We start from the raw sequence: 15459 nt of genomic DNA on the forward strand, positions 1-15459 counted from the left end.
CAGTCCTGGGTAAGGAGATGCACTGTATCTGAGGCTTTTCACATATCACATGAAATAAAAACATGGGGTGATTATGTCTTATCTTCTGTAGTATGCAAAGTAAGCATGAGTAGGTATTGCATTTGTGCATAAAGGCATGAACATTTCCAATTCTGGTTGATATCAGAACATAATGCTCTATGATTACAGCATTATAGGGACTTTTAGTCTTTAAAAATGCACTGGAATTTGCAGTGAGTGCTGAGTATTCCTACAGAGGAGCTGAGCTTTATAGAGGGTGAAAGTACCTCTTATACAGTACTTGGGGATGATGGATAGAAAAATCCATCCTTCTTCCTTGCTTCTTCTCCGCATGTGCTTAACTGGTCTCTCACTGTCTTGTATACTGTTAAGACGTTTTACTGAAACTAGCGAAAGGCAACTTCTAATACAGTGGTTTTGTTCCAACATACAAAATAACTTTCAAATATGTAAGTTTACAGTATACACATTCACACAAAAAAAATGAACATACTTGAGCTGGATTCCTGCTGTCAGATTTCTGAATGATTTCTTACCCTATTCAGCCAAAGGCTGCAAAATACCGAACCAAAGTTTAATGCCCACCCCTTAGTAAAGAGATCATTTGTAACCTGTCTATAAAACACCCTTGGTCTGGTTTCATGAGCTAGCAAATTCCTTTTTTTAAAGCCCTCTTAAAATATAAGCTCCATAGGAGATTATATGCACATAGGAGCCTTGTGGTTAAACTGCAGTACTGCAGCCAAAACTCTGCTCCTGACCCAGCCTGCATCATTAAATTTTAAACTACACAGAGAGTTCTTTAAGCACTATGAGGCAGGTATATAAACATTTGCTTTATACACACACACATACACACACACACACATATATATTGATAGGATTAGGTGGGTTGTGTTATTATTGTTTTGGTCCCATAGATTGCACTATATGTCCATCCAGTAGTGGCCCATCTTATGCTCTTTTCTTACTCCAGATAAACTCTGTTCAAGTGTACCACTATGCTGAAACAGTTGGGAGCAAAACCAACTTAATATTCAACTGAATAGTTGGGCTTCATGCAGATTCAAAGGGAATGTTTGCATTTACTCCTAGTTTGACTCTGTTGTGGTCATCTCTTGGAAGAAGAGAAGAAGACAGTGTTGCTCCTTTTTTAGGAGACATTTGAAAATCCCCCTTTATCCAACAATGAGGCATTTTGGTTTAGCTAGCAAGAAATTCTTCATGATTTAATTTCTATTTAATTGAGATGCCATGATTTGGAAATGTTTACAGTTGAAAGTGTTTTTTCATGCTAATTGTTAGGGGCCTGCATTCAGTGGATTAAACTACCGCAGTGCAACTTAGCATTGATAAAGAACTTAAATAAAACAAAACAACAACTTTGTCTCCATATTTAAGAACTACAGGAGCACCCTCCAGTGGTGATGCTGATCTGCACGTACAGGTTTCAGTAGAAGAGTGAAATGATTCTTCTCAGGCATCTGTGCTGACATTAAATAGTTGCCTTAAATATATATGTGTGGCAAAGGAAATGTACTTAGCTCACATTTCTTTAAAGTCCTGGATTTGATATCAACGATTTAAAGTTAGAAAGAAGATGGGAGGGAGAGTTCTCTGGCATCTGCCAGCCAGAGTAAACAATACTGGGCAAGATGGAGGTGTCACTTGATCTGGCATAAATAAGCTTCCTGCATTCTTAGCTATAATAATGGCCAATGTGGAGGCCGGGGTATTGTCTTGGTCTTGAAAAATTCTCCAACTCTGATTGAAACCCTAGTCACACTTATTAGAAAGTAAGCCACATTGTAAACATTGAACTTAATGTAGACATACCTTTGATTTTATTGCAATGTAGGGCTGTCTGTAAATGTTGCGGTCACTTTTGTGCCAGGGTGAGTTGTGTGTCTTGACACCAGGTTCACTTTCCTAGAATACAAGCTTTATGTTTCTCCCAAACCCCTGGCAAGTATCTCTACCTTGGCTCACCTGGTAGCTCTCAGAAGTCAATCTGGTGGATGGATTAGACTTACATTGGCTTGAAACACTGTGTTCCAGTACCTACTATAACATTTCAGAGTTCTCCACAACTGTGAGAACAAAAATAAAAGAAGCATGTCCATGCAAACCTGTCTAACTTTTTTTTATTGAGGCAGAAATTGGGTTTCCTTAATGCAGAAATGAATGTGAAGCAGAAGAGAAGTGGAAATGGGATAGATTTATGACTGTGCACCAAATGATAGAGAGAGAAGAATTCCTTTTGCATTAATTTTGTTGTTGTTTAGTTGTTAAGATGTGTCTGACTCTTTGTGACCGCATGGACCAGAGCCCCGCCAGGCCATCCTGTCTTCCACTGCCTCCCGGAGTTGTGTCAAATTCATGCTGGTCGCTTCGATGACACTGTCCAACCATCTCATCCTCTCTCGTCCCCTTCTCCTCTTGCCTTCACACTTTCCTAACATCAGCATCTTTTCCTGGGAGTCTTCTCTTCTCATGAGATGGCCAAAGTGTTGGAGCCTCAGCTTCAGGATCTGTCCTTCTAGTGAGCACTCAGGGTTGCATTAATTAGTTTATTCCATTTGTGTTATGATGCCAGAATGGAGAAATGTTTGGATATTTTTGAAGCAATACTGATTTGAAAGTTACTTGTCTAGAGTAAATGGCTCAAAGGCAGTGAACTTGTTATTGCTCTGACTTCTCTTGAGTAGCTGTGCCAGCTTAATGCTAATGGAATATGTTTAGGTGGCAAAATTGCCTTAAATTATGGATTTATCACTGGCTTTATCTGTTTTGCACTAACTCATGCGACACCATAACTGAAGAAGAGCATTTTGGCCTATTATTCATTTATTGTTTTGTTCAGCTCAGCCAGGGCTACTAACCACATGCATGTAAAATACAATGAAATAGCTAAAAGAAAATATTTTTTAAAAAAAACAAGAAACAAAAAACATAACAAGGTCAGTTAAAAACAGCCAGTTTGAATGAATTAAAATATACTTTATGAGAGTTTATTAGACTTGCAGAAAATTGTAACTTTGGTCACACTGCATTGAATGTTTTACTTCAGAAATACCAAAATCTTATGTGTGAAATGCTTCCCTTTACCTTGTGCATCCTTGCATTGATCAACATGATACTTTCTACAACACCACTATGAGGAGATTTCTTTTTCTTTTGGGGATTAGGAACACACAAAACTCTAGATGGTGTTCTGATGTTATTTTATTATCAGTTGATCAATCCATGAAATCCCACTTTACCTTTTTACCAATATAGATTAGAATTACCATGCTAGCTTGTAAAGAATCTTGAGAAAATCCATTGAGATTCATTTATGCATCTGTCAGTCCAGTTATGTGAACCACAGTGTGGAGTGAGTGTGCTGAGAAGCATGGAGAGACTTGCATCATTTTATGAATGAAAGCACAGTGAGATGTCATCCAACATTTTTCTGTCTTCTCTTTAGGTAGAGATGTTTGTGTTGGCTTTGATTATATGTCATCAGTCTCCTTTCCCTTCTGGGTGTGTAGATACCGTATTTTTCCATGTATAAGACTATACTTTTGCCTAAAATCTTTAGACTAAAAATTGAGGGTTGTCTTATACACGGAAGTAAGCTGAGGAGAGAACAAAAACAAGTGGAGGGGAAAGCAGGGATCAAAGTGATCCTGCAGGGCTTTGATCACTGCTTTCCCCTCCATTTCCTAAGCCCCACTTAGATTTCTTAATTTTGGGTTAGAAATTCCATGTCTTATACATGGAAAAAATATGGTAATTATCTAGGGATATTATCATGGCTAACTAATGTTTGAATCGTACTATGAAAAGCTGACTACTATTTTTCTAGAAGTGCTGTAGTGTGAATAAATCAGACATTCAGAAGCAGGCCTTGACTTTCCTTAAATAAGCCCCCACACCACCCTTTTTTGTAAACTACTATTGCAGAATTTTAAATTTTGTTGTTAATTTATGACTGTGCACCAAATGGGAAAGAGAAGGCTAGCTGCAGAACTGTAGGGATTCACAGAGCAGAATAACTTCACAGTCCACCCCTTTTCTTATTAACGGGCACTTACACTGATAACTCACTCGGACATTAGTAGGAGAAAGAATAAAAAGTTTCATTACAATGAAATACAGCAAACTGACATACTGTACATGACTGTTTTAAGCAGTAGACTTCAACAGACTTGGGAGAGGGGAAAAAGACACAGAGCAGAGAGGAGGGGCTCTCTTTGAATTCAGAGGCAGGGAAGGAATGATTGATTACTGCTGGATAGATTGACAGTTACTCTAGCCCAGAAAGGTCCTTCACAGCGAAACCTACAAATGTTGCAGAAACTCCAACAATTACTCTTTGGGCCAGTGAGTATTTATTTTCATGGGCACCATAATAATCATAGAATCAAACCTTAATGTTTGGCAAGTGTTACCATTACAACAATACTCTGGGGTTGTTCTTGTAGCATGGAAAACAATTTCATACAATTAAGGATAAAAGTATATAAAGGGCAGCGAAAATATTTAATTGTTTGCTAATTGAGAACCTTTAACTTTTCCCTGCATTCCCCCAAAAAAACCATTCATTGCAACTTCTGAATATTTCTAATGTGGTTTCTGCCACTGTTACAGCATCAGGGAAGGTCTGGGGACAAGGATGTATTCAAATCCATCAGAAGGGTCCCACAATGAATTTTTGTTGTCCAGAATCTATATTCCTCAGTGAAATGGCCAAGTACACCTTGTGATTTATTGTTAAGTGAAGTAGGCGTCACTGGTAGGGCATCACAGCTGAATAGATACAGCTGCTCTCTTGAATCTTTCCAAAATTAGAAGCTAGGATACTTATTTACTTGTACCCTCCAGAAACTTAAATCTGATTGAATAAAACACTGTCTAAATTTAGGATACGTCAAATTGCCGTTATGCCACTCAAGTGAAGGCTGGTGACAAAACAGATGGTTTTCAAGCCATTTCAGATGTTACTCAGCAGCAAATTCCGGCTTATCACAAATTAGACACTAAAAAGAGGGAACATGCCAGATTCATCACGTTTAAAGTTGCAAGGCTTGCTTTTCTCAGTATCAAAATCAGAATTCTACCAGTCTTCATTGCTTATTATTTACTCGTGTTTTGACATTCTCTTTCAGAATTATGCTGCCACTTTCATGTCTGACAAATTCTTTTTTACTCTCTACAAAGCCATTGAGAAAGCTGCCATAAAACTTCACTAATAAGCCATTTATATCTGCAATTCATTCTTTCTCTCTCCTTTTTATACTGATTCCTTATCTTACGAAACACTTAACTTTTCCCCCCCTTCTTAATGCTCTTTTTAATGCTCTATAATTTTACTCAGTTTTGGACTGCGACACAAATAAGAGAAAACCTGCTTCCATATGTTTATAGAACCCTTGTGTTTCTATTACTCAGATGTCAGATATCCCGCTACATCAAAAAAAGCTTTGACAACTGTGAGGCTATTAAAAGGGGGGGGGGGTTTCTTGTAACAGATCTGAAAGACAGGATGAAATTTCCTGCTGGCAGATTGTTACTTTGCTGCCCCCCCCCCCCAAATATATCTCTATAGTCTTTGGCATGTTATGAAAAGACCACTCTGTTTACCTTCCTGTGCATTTGACCTTCAAAAACTATGGGTTTGAATGTGGTTTTATTTCATTTTGTATTTTAAGTTGCCTTCTGTAGATGTTTTGTCTTACTTAGCATATTAATTGTTTTATGCTTAGTTTGTTCTTTGAAAGAACCCGTTGAGATCATTATGGGATGAGAGATGAACATGACAAATAAAACAAGCATCCAGGAATACTAAATTCCTTTGGTAGAAATGTGTACTTCTACACCATGTTCTCTTCTTCTCCTTAAGTGACTTTATACAGTTGAGGGTGCATTATGCAGAAGCAGAAGACTGCAGCTGGGTGGGAGAGTACCAACACATGAAGAAGTGACAAGGTAGCTGTGCCATGCACCTTGTGGGCAAGCACCCTCATTCTTGACCAGAAGCCATGCTGGTTGAGGCTTCTGGAAGGCTGGGTCCCTCAACATCAGAAGTGTTGCAGGTCTTTATGCTTTCTCTACTAGACAACACAGTTGGAATGTTTTCCTGCAATTTTCAGCACTGTCAGGAATGTTAGTTTCTTCGAGAGGTGGAGGGGAAGATGTCAAAGGACGTCTATAATAGTTTCTGCTATAGTGTTGATCCAGCAGGAGATAACTATGAGTGCACTGTACAATAGGTGGATTATCTGGGGGAAAGAAAGACCTCTAGTAGGCATGGGGCGCCTTCTTCAGGCTGGGGACAATTCTAGTTTGGGAAATATATTGATGTTTGCGTTCCAGCAGCGGGTCAAGTTAAGGACACTAAGTAAAGCATGCAGGACAAGTATGTAGTAATTCTTATCAAGTTGGACTTTTTTTTCTCTCACCAAGCACACAAAGCCCAAATCAAGTCAACTCAGGAAGATATTTCAGGGCAAGAAGTGATCTCGGTTCTATGCAACCACTTCCTCAACTAATAAAGAGAGCTTAGCTCTGTGCAGACACTTCTCAGACTGAAAAACCTAAACCATCTCAGCTCAAAGGTTTCTTAGCTTTTTAAAACAACCAAGAGTCTTATGGCACCTTAAAGGCTTCTAAGCTTTATTGGGCATGAGTTTTCATAGACTGCAGACTGCTTCAGGTGCTCTCTATGAATTTTGATATAAAATCAAATGGCTTCGCCTTTAACGAGTCTTGTCTGTTATGGCAGATTACTGAGACAGGAGGTAACAGCAAGGAGAGAGCTCCGTGAGTTCTCATGAGCCACAGGCTCCCCCTTTTCATCCTCTCTGAGATTTGTTTCGAGATCTCAGCCCTGGAAATCTTCCTTTTCTGTATTTTGCTGAATCATCTTTTGGATGGAATCTGAAAGTAAGAAAAAAAAAAGCCAAGGGTGATAATTCTATAATGTCCTCTGGCTGCTTCTGTGCTTCTCTTGAAACATCCAGTACTTGGCATTTGTCCGAGAGAGGAAATCTGAGGTTCATGGAATTGCCATGGCAGGTTTCATTTTTTAATTCTTTAATTAAATGGTTAGTGTGCTTCTTGTTCCAGATGAACCATTTGTTTGTGTGCAAGATTGGACAGCGAATTGGCTTCAGAATTGCTAAACAGGAAAGAACATTTTGAGTCCAGGGCACAGTAAGAGGGCTTGCAGCTTTCGATGCCTGGGCACTGCCTCCCGCCTCTTTCGGTTTACTAATGATTTGACTGCAATGTAAAGTGGAATACAGCGGCTAATTTAGGCTGTAGCAATAGAACCGCAAGCTTTTGTTCTCCAATTGCCATACATTTTTGCAGTGAAGGGCTGAGAAAACAGATGCATGCAAATATGGAGATGGTTTTATTCTGATAACATTAGCTGTAAAAAGCAAAGCAAAGCGTGCTGCTTATATACCGCCCCATAGCGCTTCAAGCACTCTCTGGGCAGTTTACAAGTTAGTTATGCAGGCTACACATTGCCCCCCCCCCCCGAAAGCTGGGTTCTCATTTTGCCAACCTGGGAAGGATAGAAGGCTGAGTCAACCTTGAGCCGGCTATCTGGATTGAATCCCAGGTGGTGAGGACAGTTTTGGCTGCAGTAAAGCAATTTAACCACTGTGCCAGGAGGCTCTTACTTATATCCTTTCCTGTTCTCAGTTTTTGCCTTCTTTGAAAATCAGAGCAACATTGTCCACTAGTTTATAGATAGGCATCATTTCTCAGAGAATGGCTGCTGTAAATAAGTAAGTAAACTGAAGAAGAATGGAATGAGGTGAAAGCACCGTAGGCATAAATGTGTTGTGTTTTTTAACATTTAGTTTCACAATAGTACTAGTTTTTGAATTAAGTGTTTAATTTGAATGGTTTTAAAGTTATTTTGCAAGCCCTGTATGCTAATTTCTCAAACCCAATAGCTTCTATGCCAGGGCCTATGTTGACTACAGGACTCCAGAAGCTACCATCCAAAAACTGAATTTCCCAAGCTCTTTTATAGTCTCAACTTCTCTGTCACCACATTCGCTCCATTTCTCCGTCTTTGCTATACAGGCTCTCCCTCCCTCGCAGTTCTAACTATCTACTATATAGGTTTTTATGCCATGGCACCAGAATGTTTTTATTGGTGTTATTTTAATGTTTCGTTTTGCTCTTCAAGTTGTTTTTATTGTGGTTGAGTAAATAATCAAATATTTTCTTTGATTGTTCTGGAGTATGAAATGATTTTTAAAGAAACATTGTGAGCTGCTTTCTGAGCTCATTCAGCTAGGCGTGTCAGAAACTCCTGGTTATTTATTTATTTTTTGCAACATTTGTTTGAACCAATAGTGCTTCTTTCCCCTGCCCTCCCCCCCCCCCCCCCGTACAGCATGCAGCACTTGGTTTGAAATGGACATCTACTGTACTACTGTAAGCTGTCAAAATCTTTCCATTTTGGTCAAGGTAGAGGAGTCTTGTGGCCTCTCTCCAGTGATGTTCTTATGTGTTAGCACAGGTTCTATTGTGCCAGTGATCGTACAAATTCAGGATTAGCTCAAGGGTGTTGTTCAGAATTACTTTTGGTTTGCAAGAGATCACCAGGTAAAGGGGGAAGCACATGCACAGTGGTGAAATCCAGTGCAAATGCACTCACAAGTTTTTCCCCCTACTCTCCTAGGATGACAGTAGATTTAGGCCTATAAGATACAGTTTGTAGTGCTGGAGTCCTAAAGGTTTGTGTTAAGGACTCCAGCCAGCCATTATTTGATCCTAGTAGCCCATTCCAGTCCATCTCCCTACGTTTTCCATTTCTGCTACTTTGTTATTATAGGTCTCTTGGACATACTGCATTCTCATTGGGTTGTTCTGGGTGTTTCTTCCTTAAGTTTTAAAAAAGGTTTGGTACTTCTACAAACTTTTTGCAGGAGTCTCCTCCGGATCATCTCACTCTTTCTGGTTTCCGGATCGCTGTTTTTTATCAGCACTCATGGTCAGACCTTGTGGCTATATCCACCAATGGAAAAGGCTTCAGGAGTTAACCTCAAGGCAAAATCCGGAGCTGGAGTCCCGAAGGCAGCTCGTGTCGTTCTGCCAACTCCTGCGACGTTGCTGGAACCAGTCGTATTGGCTCTTGCCTTTCCATTGGACCATTTCAGCAATGTGGAGAGGGGGGATCTGCTGCTTGGGTAACAGCCTATCCTCCATATTACCTTACCCGGGCTTCATGCTCTGGAGAGGACACTCCTCGATTCAGAACATGTTACCATAGTCTCTCGAGACTGAAGGATGCCTATGATGGTCAGACCTTAGTGTTAGAAAGAACGATGGAATAATCCTATATAGAATGTCATCCCCCCCTTTTTTAAAATGCAGTCAAAATTCAAGCTGCAGAAGAGTGGTGGCGATTTCTACAGAGGGCAGCCAAACCAGGTTTGCAGCTTACACTGAAGTGGGCGCAGAGCGTGGTTCTTAACCTTCGGTAACCCAGTCTTCTTGCAGTTCCAAAAAGTCCTTCCCTTCCAGCTAGCCTGGCCAGGGTTTTCTGGAAGTTGCAGTCCGAGAACACTTGGGTTAACCAAGATTGGAAACCACCGGGCTCAGACCTTGGTTGAAATGGAATGCTGCTTCTCTATCTTATGAAATGCTCAGCCACAACGGTTGTGGTTTAATATATATTTTTAGTCCTTTTTAAGTAGCAAAGATGTTATCTTCTGTTAAGAAAACCATGAAATTATGCAGAGAAGAAGTTGAGAGGCAAGGAAGAACGCAGCACGATGGAGGATACGCTTCCTTTCTCCGGTGCTCATAAAGCCGAGCATTTTTATTGAAATGCGTCATTTGGAAGGTGTGACTTTCATATCAGGGCTGACATTTTGTCTTTCTCTTTGATATTCCCTTTGGCATCCACCACCCTCGTTTCCAAGGAGAGGAGAATCCAGTGTCATCTTTCCATTTGATCTTTGTTTTGTTTCTTGATTTTTCTGTCCCTTGCTAATTTCGTGCCAGTTGTTTGAAATGAGATTCCCCTGACAGTTTTGTCTGCTTCTTAGAATTTAGCTAACACATTTGTCACACACTTAGTATTTATTCCTAATGAAGGGAAGGATAAGGCTTCTTAGCCAGTGCGTTCTCTCTGGTACAAACAGGAATCAATCTCATGGGCTAGTGGTCTATGGAAGGTTTGGCTGGTTTACGTTTAGGTGACGGTCTTTTCCACCTTGCAACGGGATGCCTGATTTAATGCAGAAAGCTTTTCTTTTTTTAAACTCCCCAAAGCCAGGGGTTATGTTTCCCCCCCCTTTCTTTTAATTAAATGTCAGGGGCTGAGCATTGATGATCAAAGGGAAAGCTCCTTCCTTTCCAGCTACTGATAGAAAGGGTGGGTGGTCTACAGTCCTCCACCCACCTACCTGAGGTGCCCTATTTCATCTAAATGTTATGACTTTTCAGCATGGATTTTAAAGATCCCAACAGATGAAAGCTCTTTGGGGTGCAGGAAAAAAAAGAAAGAAAAGCAGCTGGGGTTTCACTATCTGTTTTGCTTTGAAGAAAAATGCAGTGACTGGCAAATAAAATATAGATGGGTCAATAGGGATGGCTCCCTAAAAATGTCACTGCCATTTTTTTAAAAACAAATCTGCAAAGGAACCCAGAATTCAAGAGAAAAATGCTCCCTTCCAGTCAATCCAATTTTATTCATTAAATGTGATGAAAAATGTTCTTACTGTTAAAGAAGGATAAGGAGAGACTAAGAAGTAAACTTCAGGGCTCTTTAAGCAGAACTAAAATTCAGGGTTGAATGACACCTTTATTAGATCATGGATTGTTTTCCTTTTTCTCTTCCCAAATTTTATCCTATTTAAGGCTGAAGAAGACTTCTGGAGACCCCCCACCCCCTTGCCTTGTCTCTAATTTTTTAGTGAGGTGTAGCTAAAATAATACAGGTACCACTCAGTCCAGAACGTTCCCTCTGCTCATGCATCCCACAGTGACTTTACTTCTTTGTAAACAAAGCAGCGGGCTGATCCCAAAGACCAACTTAAGGGCCTGATTTCTGACAAAACCGGCGTTTGCAAAACGAATTAGCGACGTGGAAGGTTGAAATGGGGTGGAATTCACATCTTTCGGGCTGGTTTCCTCCCCTCCTTCCTCACTCTTTGGGGTGTGTGCGGGGGGTGTGTGTGTGAGAGGGAGGGAGGGGAGAGAGATGCAAACATCTGTTGCTAAGGCAACCCGGCATCTTCATTGTGGGAGGGACTAGAAGTGCAACCCTCGAGTAATCTCTTGGGGCGTCCATCACAGGACCAGGCGACCCCCCGGGAGTGTCTCTCCTGCAAAATCCGGGAGCCCTAAGAGAGGGACTCGGTTCAACAGGGCCCTGCTGAGCGGCGCTCAGCTTTTAACACGTCGGGAAACCGGCCTTCGTTGCTCCTTGGGGCCCGTGTGAGGCCAGCAGAAACCCCGGCACCTTTTGCCCCTCGAGTGGCCACCATCTCTGCCTTTTCTCTCACTGTATCCCGCGGGGCCGGTGGTGGTGGTGGTGCTGCTCCGGTTCAGAATGATTAGGTTTTCACCATCATTATTACCACCACCCTAAAACGGCAGAGCTGCAAGGGTCCCTGCGGATCATCAAGTCCAGCCCTGGCCAAGGAGGGAATCGAACTGGCAACCTCCGGCTCCAGGCCGAGAGCCCCGAGCAGCGGTTCTTTTTCTTTCTTCCAGCCGGTTCTTGCCAAGGGAGAAAGCGTTTGCGCGAGTTTCCACGGAGGGGCGCTGAAGCACGTTTTAATGCAGCAAAAGGCGCTGAGAGCGAAATATTACGACGGGTTTGAGTCGGAAGCAGGCGAGCGGTGTGTGTAGGGAAGGGGGCGGCGGGCGGCGGGCTGAGAGGTGGAGGGGACAGGAGAGTGGGAAAGACGCCTGGGGAAACGCGGGGGTGGGTGGGTGGGTGAGAGAGGGAGGGAGCCGCCGACCCCCTTCGATCGGTCCAGCATCCCCAGCAACGCGCGCTGTCAACCTAGAAGGCAGCGAGCGAGGCGACTCGCTGGAGAGATCGGAGCAGGAGGAAGGGAGCGATGCCTCGCCCGGCTGGCGGCTGAGCGTGAGGGGCGTCCCTCGCCCCCTCCTCTCCGCAGCGGCGCCTGGCATAGAGGTGCCCTTCCTGCCATGAGCGGGTTCCCCCCACCTACCTACCTACCCATCCAGCCCCCTTTCAAGCGGTGGCTGGCGGTCGCTTCTCACCCGCTCTCGTCTCTTTCTCTGCCCTTCGGGGGCATCTCTTTCTCCTTTCAGAGTTTTCTAAGGAAGTAGAGGGAGGGAGGAGAGAGAGAGAGGCTCTTTCTCAATACGCCCCCTTTCCCCGGCCGAGTCTTTCACCGAGAAAGCATCAGCCCCTGTCTGCCTTCTCCCCCCCCCCCCCGCCCGCCCGCCCTCATGGAATAACGTGCTTTGAATGAGGTTTTCCCCTGATCGTGCTTCTCTATCCACCCGCTCCGTTCCCCCCGCAGCTTTAGTCCACACGTAACACAGTTTCCCCCCCCCACATGCGCGCCCCCTTTCTTTCCTCCTTCCCTCTCTGACGCCCATCTGCCCCCCCCGCCGTGCCTCCTAGGCTGCTGGCGCTGCTGGCATGACACCCCCCCCCCCGAAGGCTGCTGTCGCCCGGGCCAGGCGCTGGGCGGCCGAGACGAGCCCCCTGCCAGCTTCCACACCCCCTCCCCACCAAAGGGCGATCCGCTCCGGCATCGCCACCGGGGGGACATCTTTTCCCAAGCAGGAGGAGGAGCAGAAGCGTGTCTCCCTGTGTGTGTGTGTGTATGTGTGAATGAGAGAGAGAGAGAGAGCAAAGCTGGCTTTTTGGGGGATCGCACAGCGTTCCTAGGGGAGGGAGGGGGCGGTTCGCTTGTGCGGATCCCTATGTTTGGGTTCCGCCACCAACTCTCTCTCTCTCTCTCTCTCTCTCTCTCTCTCTCTTCCCGCCCCCCCCTCCGCCGCCGCCGCCGCTCTTTTCTGCCGGATGCTATTGAGCGAAGCGCCAGCCAGCGAGTCGAATACGTACCTCGGCGACTCCACGGATCGGTGACTGAGGAGGGTTTGTGGCTGGCGGGGTTGTAAAGCAGGCGAGCGGAGACGAGGAGGGGGAGAGGCGAGGACGGAGGACGCCCCGCGGCCGGATCTGCGGGCCAGCCCTTCCCTCAGAGGCGCCCGTTTAAAAAAACAACAACCCCCCCCAAAAAAAATCCCATCTCTCTATCTCTCGCTCGCTCTCTCTATCTTGCAATAGCAAACGAAAGCCAACGGAGCCCTCCCATCCCTCTCTCTCTCTCTCTGTCTCCATTCATCTCTCTTCTCCCCCCCCCCCAACCGGGTCCGGGACTGGCTGGAGCCATGGCTTCCTTGTACCAGAGATTCGGCGGGAAGATCAACACCTCCAGATCGTTCCCCGTCACCCCCGAGGCGAGTCACCTCCTGGGCCCCCAGTGCACCGAGGAGGACGGCCCCGCCAACACGGCCGCCGTCGCCGGAGGAGGAGGAGGAGGCGGCGGCGGGAAAGCCTCGCGTCCCTTGCCGCCCGACCACCCGAGACCTCGCTTCCAGTACCAGGCGAGGAGGAGTGACGGCGAGGAGGAAGATGTAAGCCGGCCCCGGCCGCCCCTCGGGTTAGGGGACGCCGCCGCGGGGGTGCCTCGCCGGTTGGGGGGCGGCCGCTCGGCCGGGTGGGTCGGTGGGTGGGGTGGGTGGGCGCGTTGGGCCCCTCGTCTGTCTCGCCCGCCCGGTCCGGGCGCCGGTTTTGACCTCTCTGTCTGGAGGTCTAGCTGTAGGGATGCGTGTTTGCCTCTGGCGTGACCTCCCGGCACGACACCTGTCTTTGTGCGCGTTTCTGTGTGATGTAAAGAGTTGGAGAAAGGTTTTGAAAGAGGATTCTGTTAGCTTCTACACAAGTTGTAGAGTGAGCCTTTATCCCTAGAGAATGAAGCGGGGAGGGGGTGTTGGATGCAACTGAGAACCTTGGAAGTTCTTCCCTTCCTGTCCTTAGGCTTCACTTCCTATTTTACTTGTGGTCCGTCCCCCGTCCGCCCCCCCCCCAATTTGACCTCTTCTGTCTCCTCCCACCTCATATTTATCGTACGCTTCATTTTTATTTATTTATTTTGGTCTCTTAATTCCTCCCCCACCCCCTGCTTCAAGGCCTTGTTGGTGCTGCTGCTGTTGTTTCATTTGTATGGTAAAACATCAAAGACCGCCCCCCCTCCCCTCCGTCCTTTGGCTTTGATGTCTGAGCATCCTTACCTTAAGATACATGTTACTGAGGAGTCAGTCCTGAACTGAACTCCCCCAGAAGAATACCATACCCTGTTGAGTAGATACCTAAGTACAAATACTGGGATGAAACAGTTCTTTTGGAGTTGTTATTCTTTAAAAAAGAATTTTCTCAGCTTCAGGTGAGAACTTTCACTTTCTTTCCGCGGAAGCCTCCTTATTCCACTCCCCACCCCACCCCTTTTCTATTTTAAAAGCTGCCAAGAAACAAAAGAAGGCAGATTGTGAACAGGCTATATTAAGCCCCAACAAGGTGCCAGAGCGTCAATTTGGGAGAGCACATTTTCCTTTCCCTTTTTCTTTTCATCCTCCTCTCCCAAATCCATCTTTCCTTCCTTCCTCTCTTCTTTCCTGCTGTTGGGAGAGATTTCAAAGGGTTTGTATTTGCATATTGCCTTAGTAACGAGTGACTCATCCAGGGCACTTTGCTGGCTGATGGGAGCGATGGTGGCAGAAGAAGTTTCCTTGTTAGGTGAAAGAAAGTTAGATGGATGGATGACCCATCACCAAACGTAGCCTGGAATAGTGAGTTTGTCCTACTGAAAAACAATTTTATGTCATTTGTTTTGTGTGTGACCACTTGTTCAAGCATTAATGATTGTGCAAGTTATAAATGTTAGAGAGGAGGGGGGGAATGCCATAATAGCTTAGGTCTTTAAGGCTCTTTTGCACAACGAACGATTCCCTCTGAAGTTTTTCATTAGGTCTTCTGCTGTGCACAGCCTTCAATTATAGAAGAAGCTGGCAATTATCACAAACTAGTGATTAATTATTTGGCAGAGAATAGAGAGAAGACTTACAGTTCCTTTCTGCGTCACTCACTTGAGGATCCTTGCAGAGAGAGAACTATTGCAAATAAATCATGGAATTTTCTTTTGTACTTGCTTATTTCTTCATAGGGAAAACGTTTTGTGGGTGGAAGCCTGGAAGTTGCCCCTTCCCCAGCATGGAGCCAAGCAAAGTCCTTCAAAAGAGTACACAAATTGCATTTTGGTACATACATGTATTCCCAACTACTTACCTATCATCTATCTACTTATACCCACACACTGTGCACAATTCAGCAATAAGTAGAGAACAATAAGAATAGGTGTCTAACACTTC

General features: G+C 44.6%; 1 protein-coding gene across 4 annotated transcripts in view; it reads left to right on the forward strand.

Annotated features, from left to right (window-relative positions):
- Positions 1 to 15459, forward strand: part of DPP6 (dipeptidyl peptidase like 6) — a 490996-nt gene that overhangs the window by 142205 nt on the left and 333332 nt on the right. The window contains exon 1 of one of the 4 annotated variants that reach the window (XM_020779737.3): positions 13370 to 13668. The exons of the other annotated variants lie outside the window; for them this stretch is intronic. Coding sequence (XP_020635396.3) covers positions 13423 to 13668 — 246 coding nt within the window. The 5' untranslated portion in view covers positions 13370 to 13422. Of the gene's footprint in view, positions 1 to 13369; positions 13669 to 15459 lie in introns of those variants that run through there. 4 annotated transcript variants of the gene reach the window in all.

This window comes from Pogona vitticeps, chromosome 6 (assembly GCF_051106095.1).
Source record: "Pogona vitticeps strain Pit_001003342236 chromosome 6, PviZW2.1, whole genome shotgun sequence".
NCBI lineage: Eukaryota > Metazoa > Chordata > Lepidosauria > Squamata > Agamidae > Pogona > Pogona vitticeps.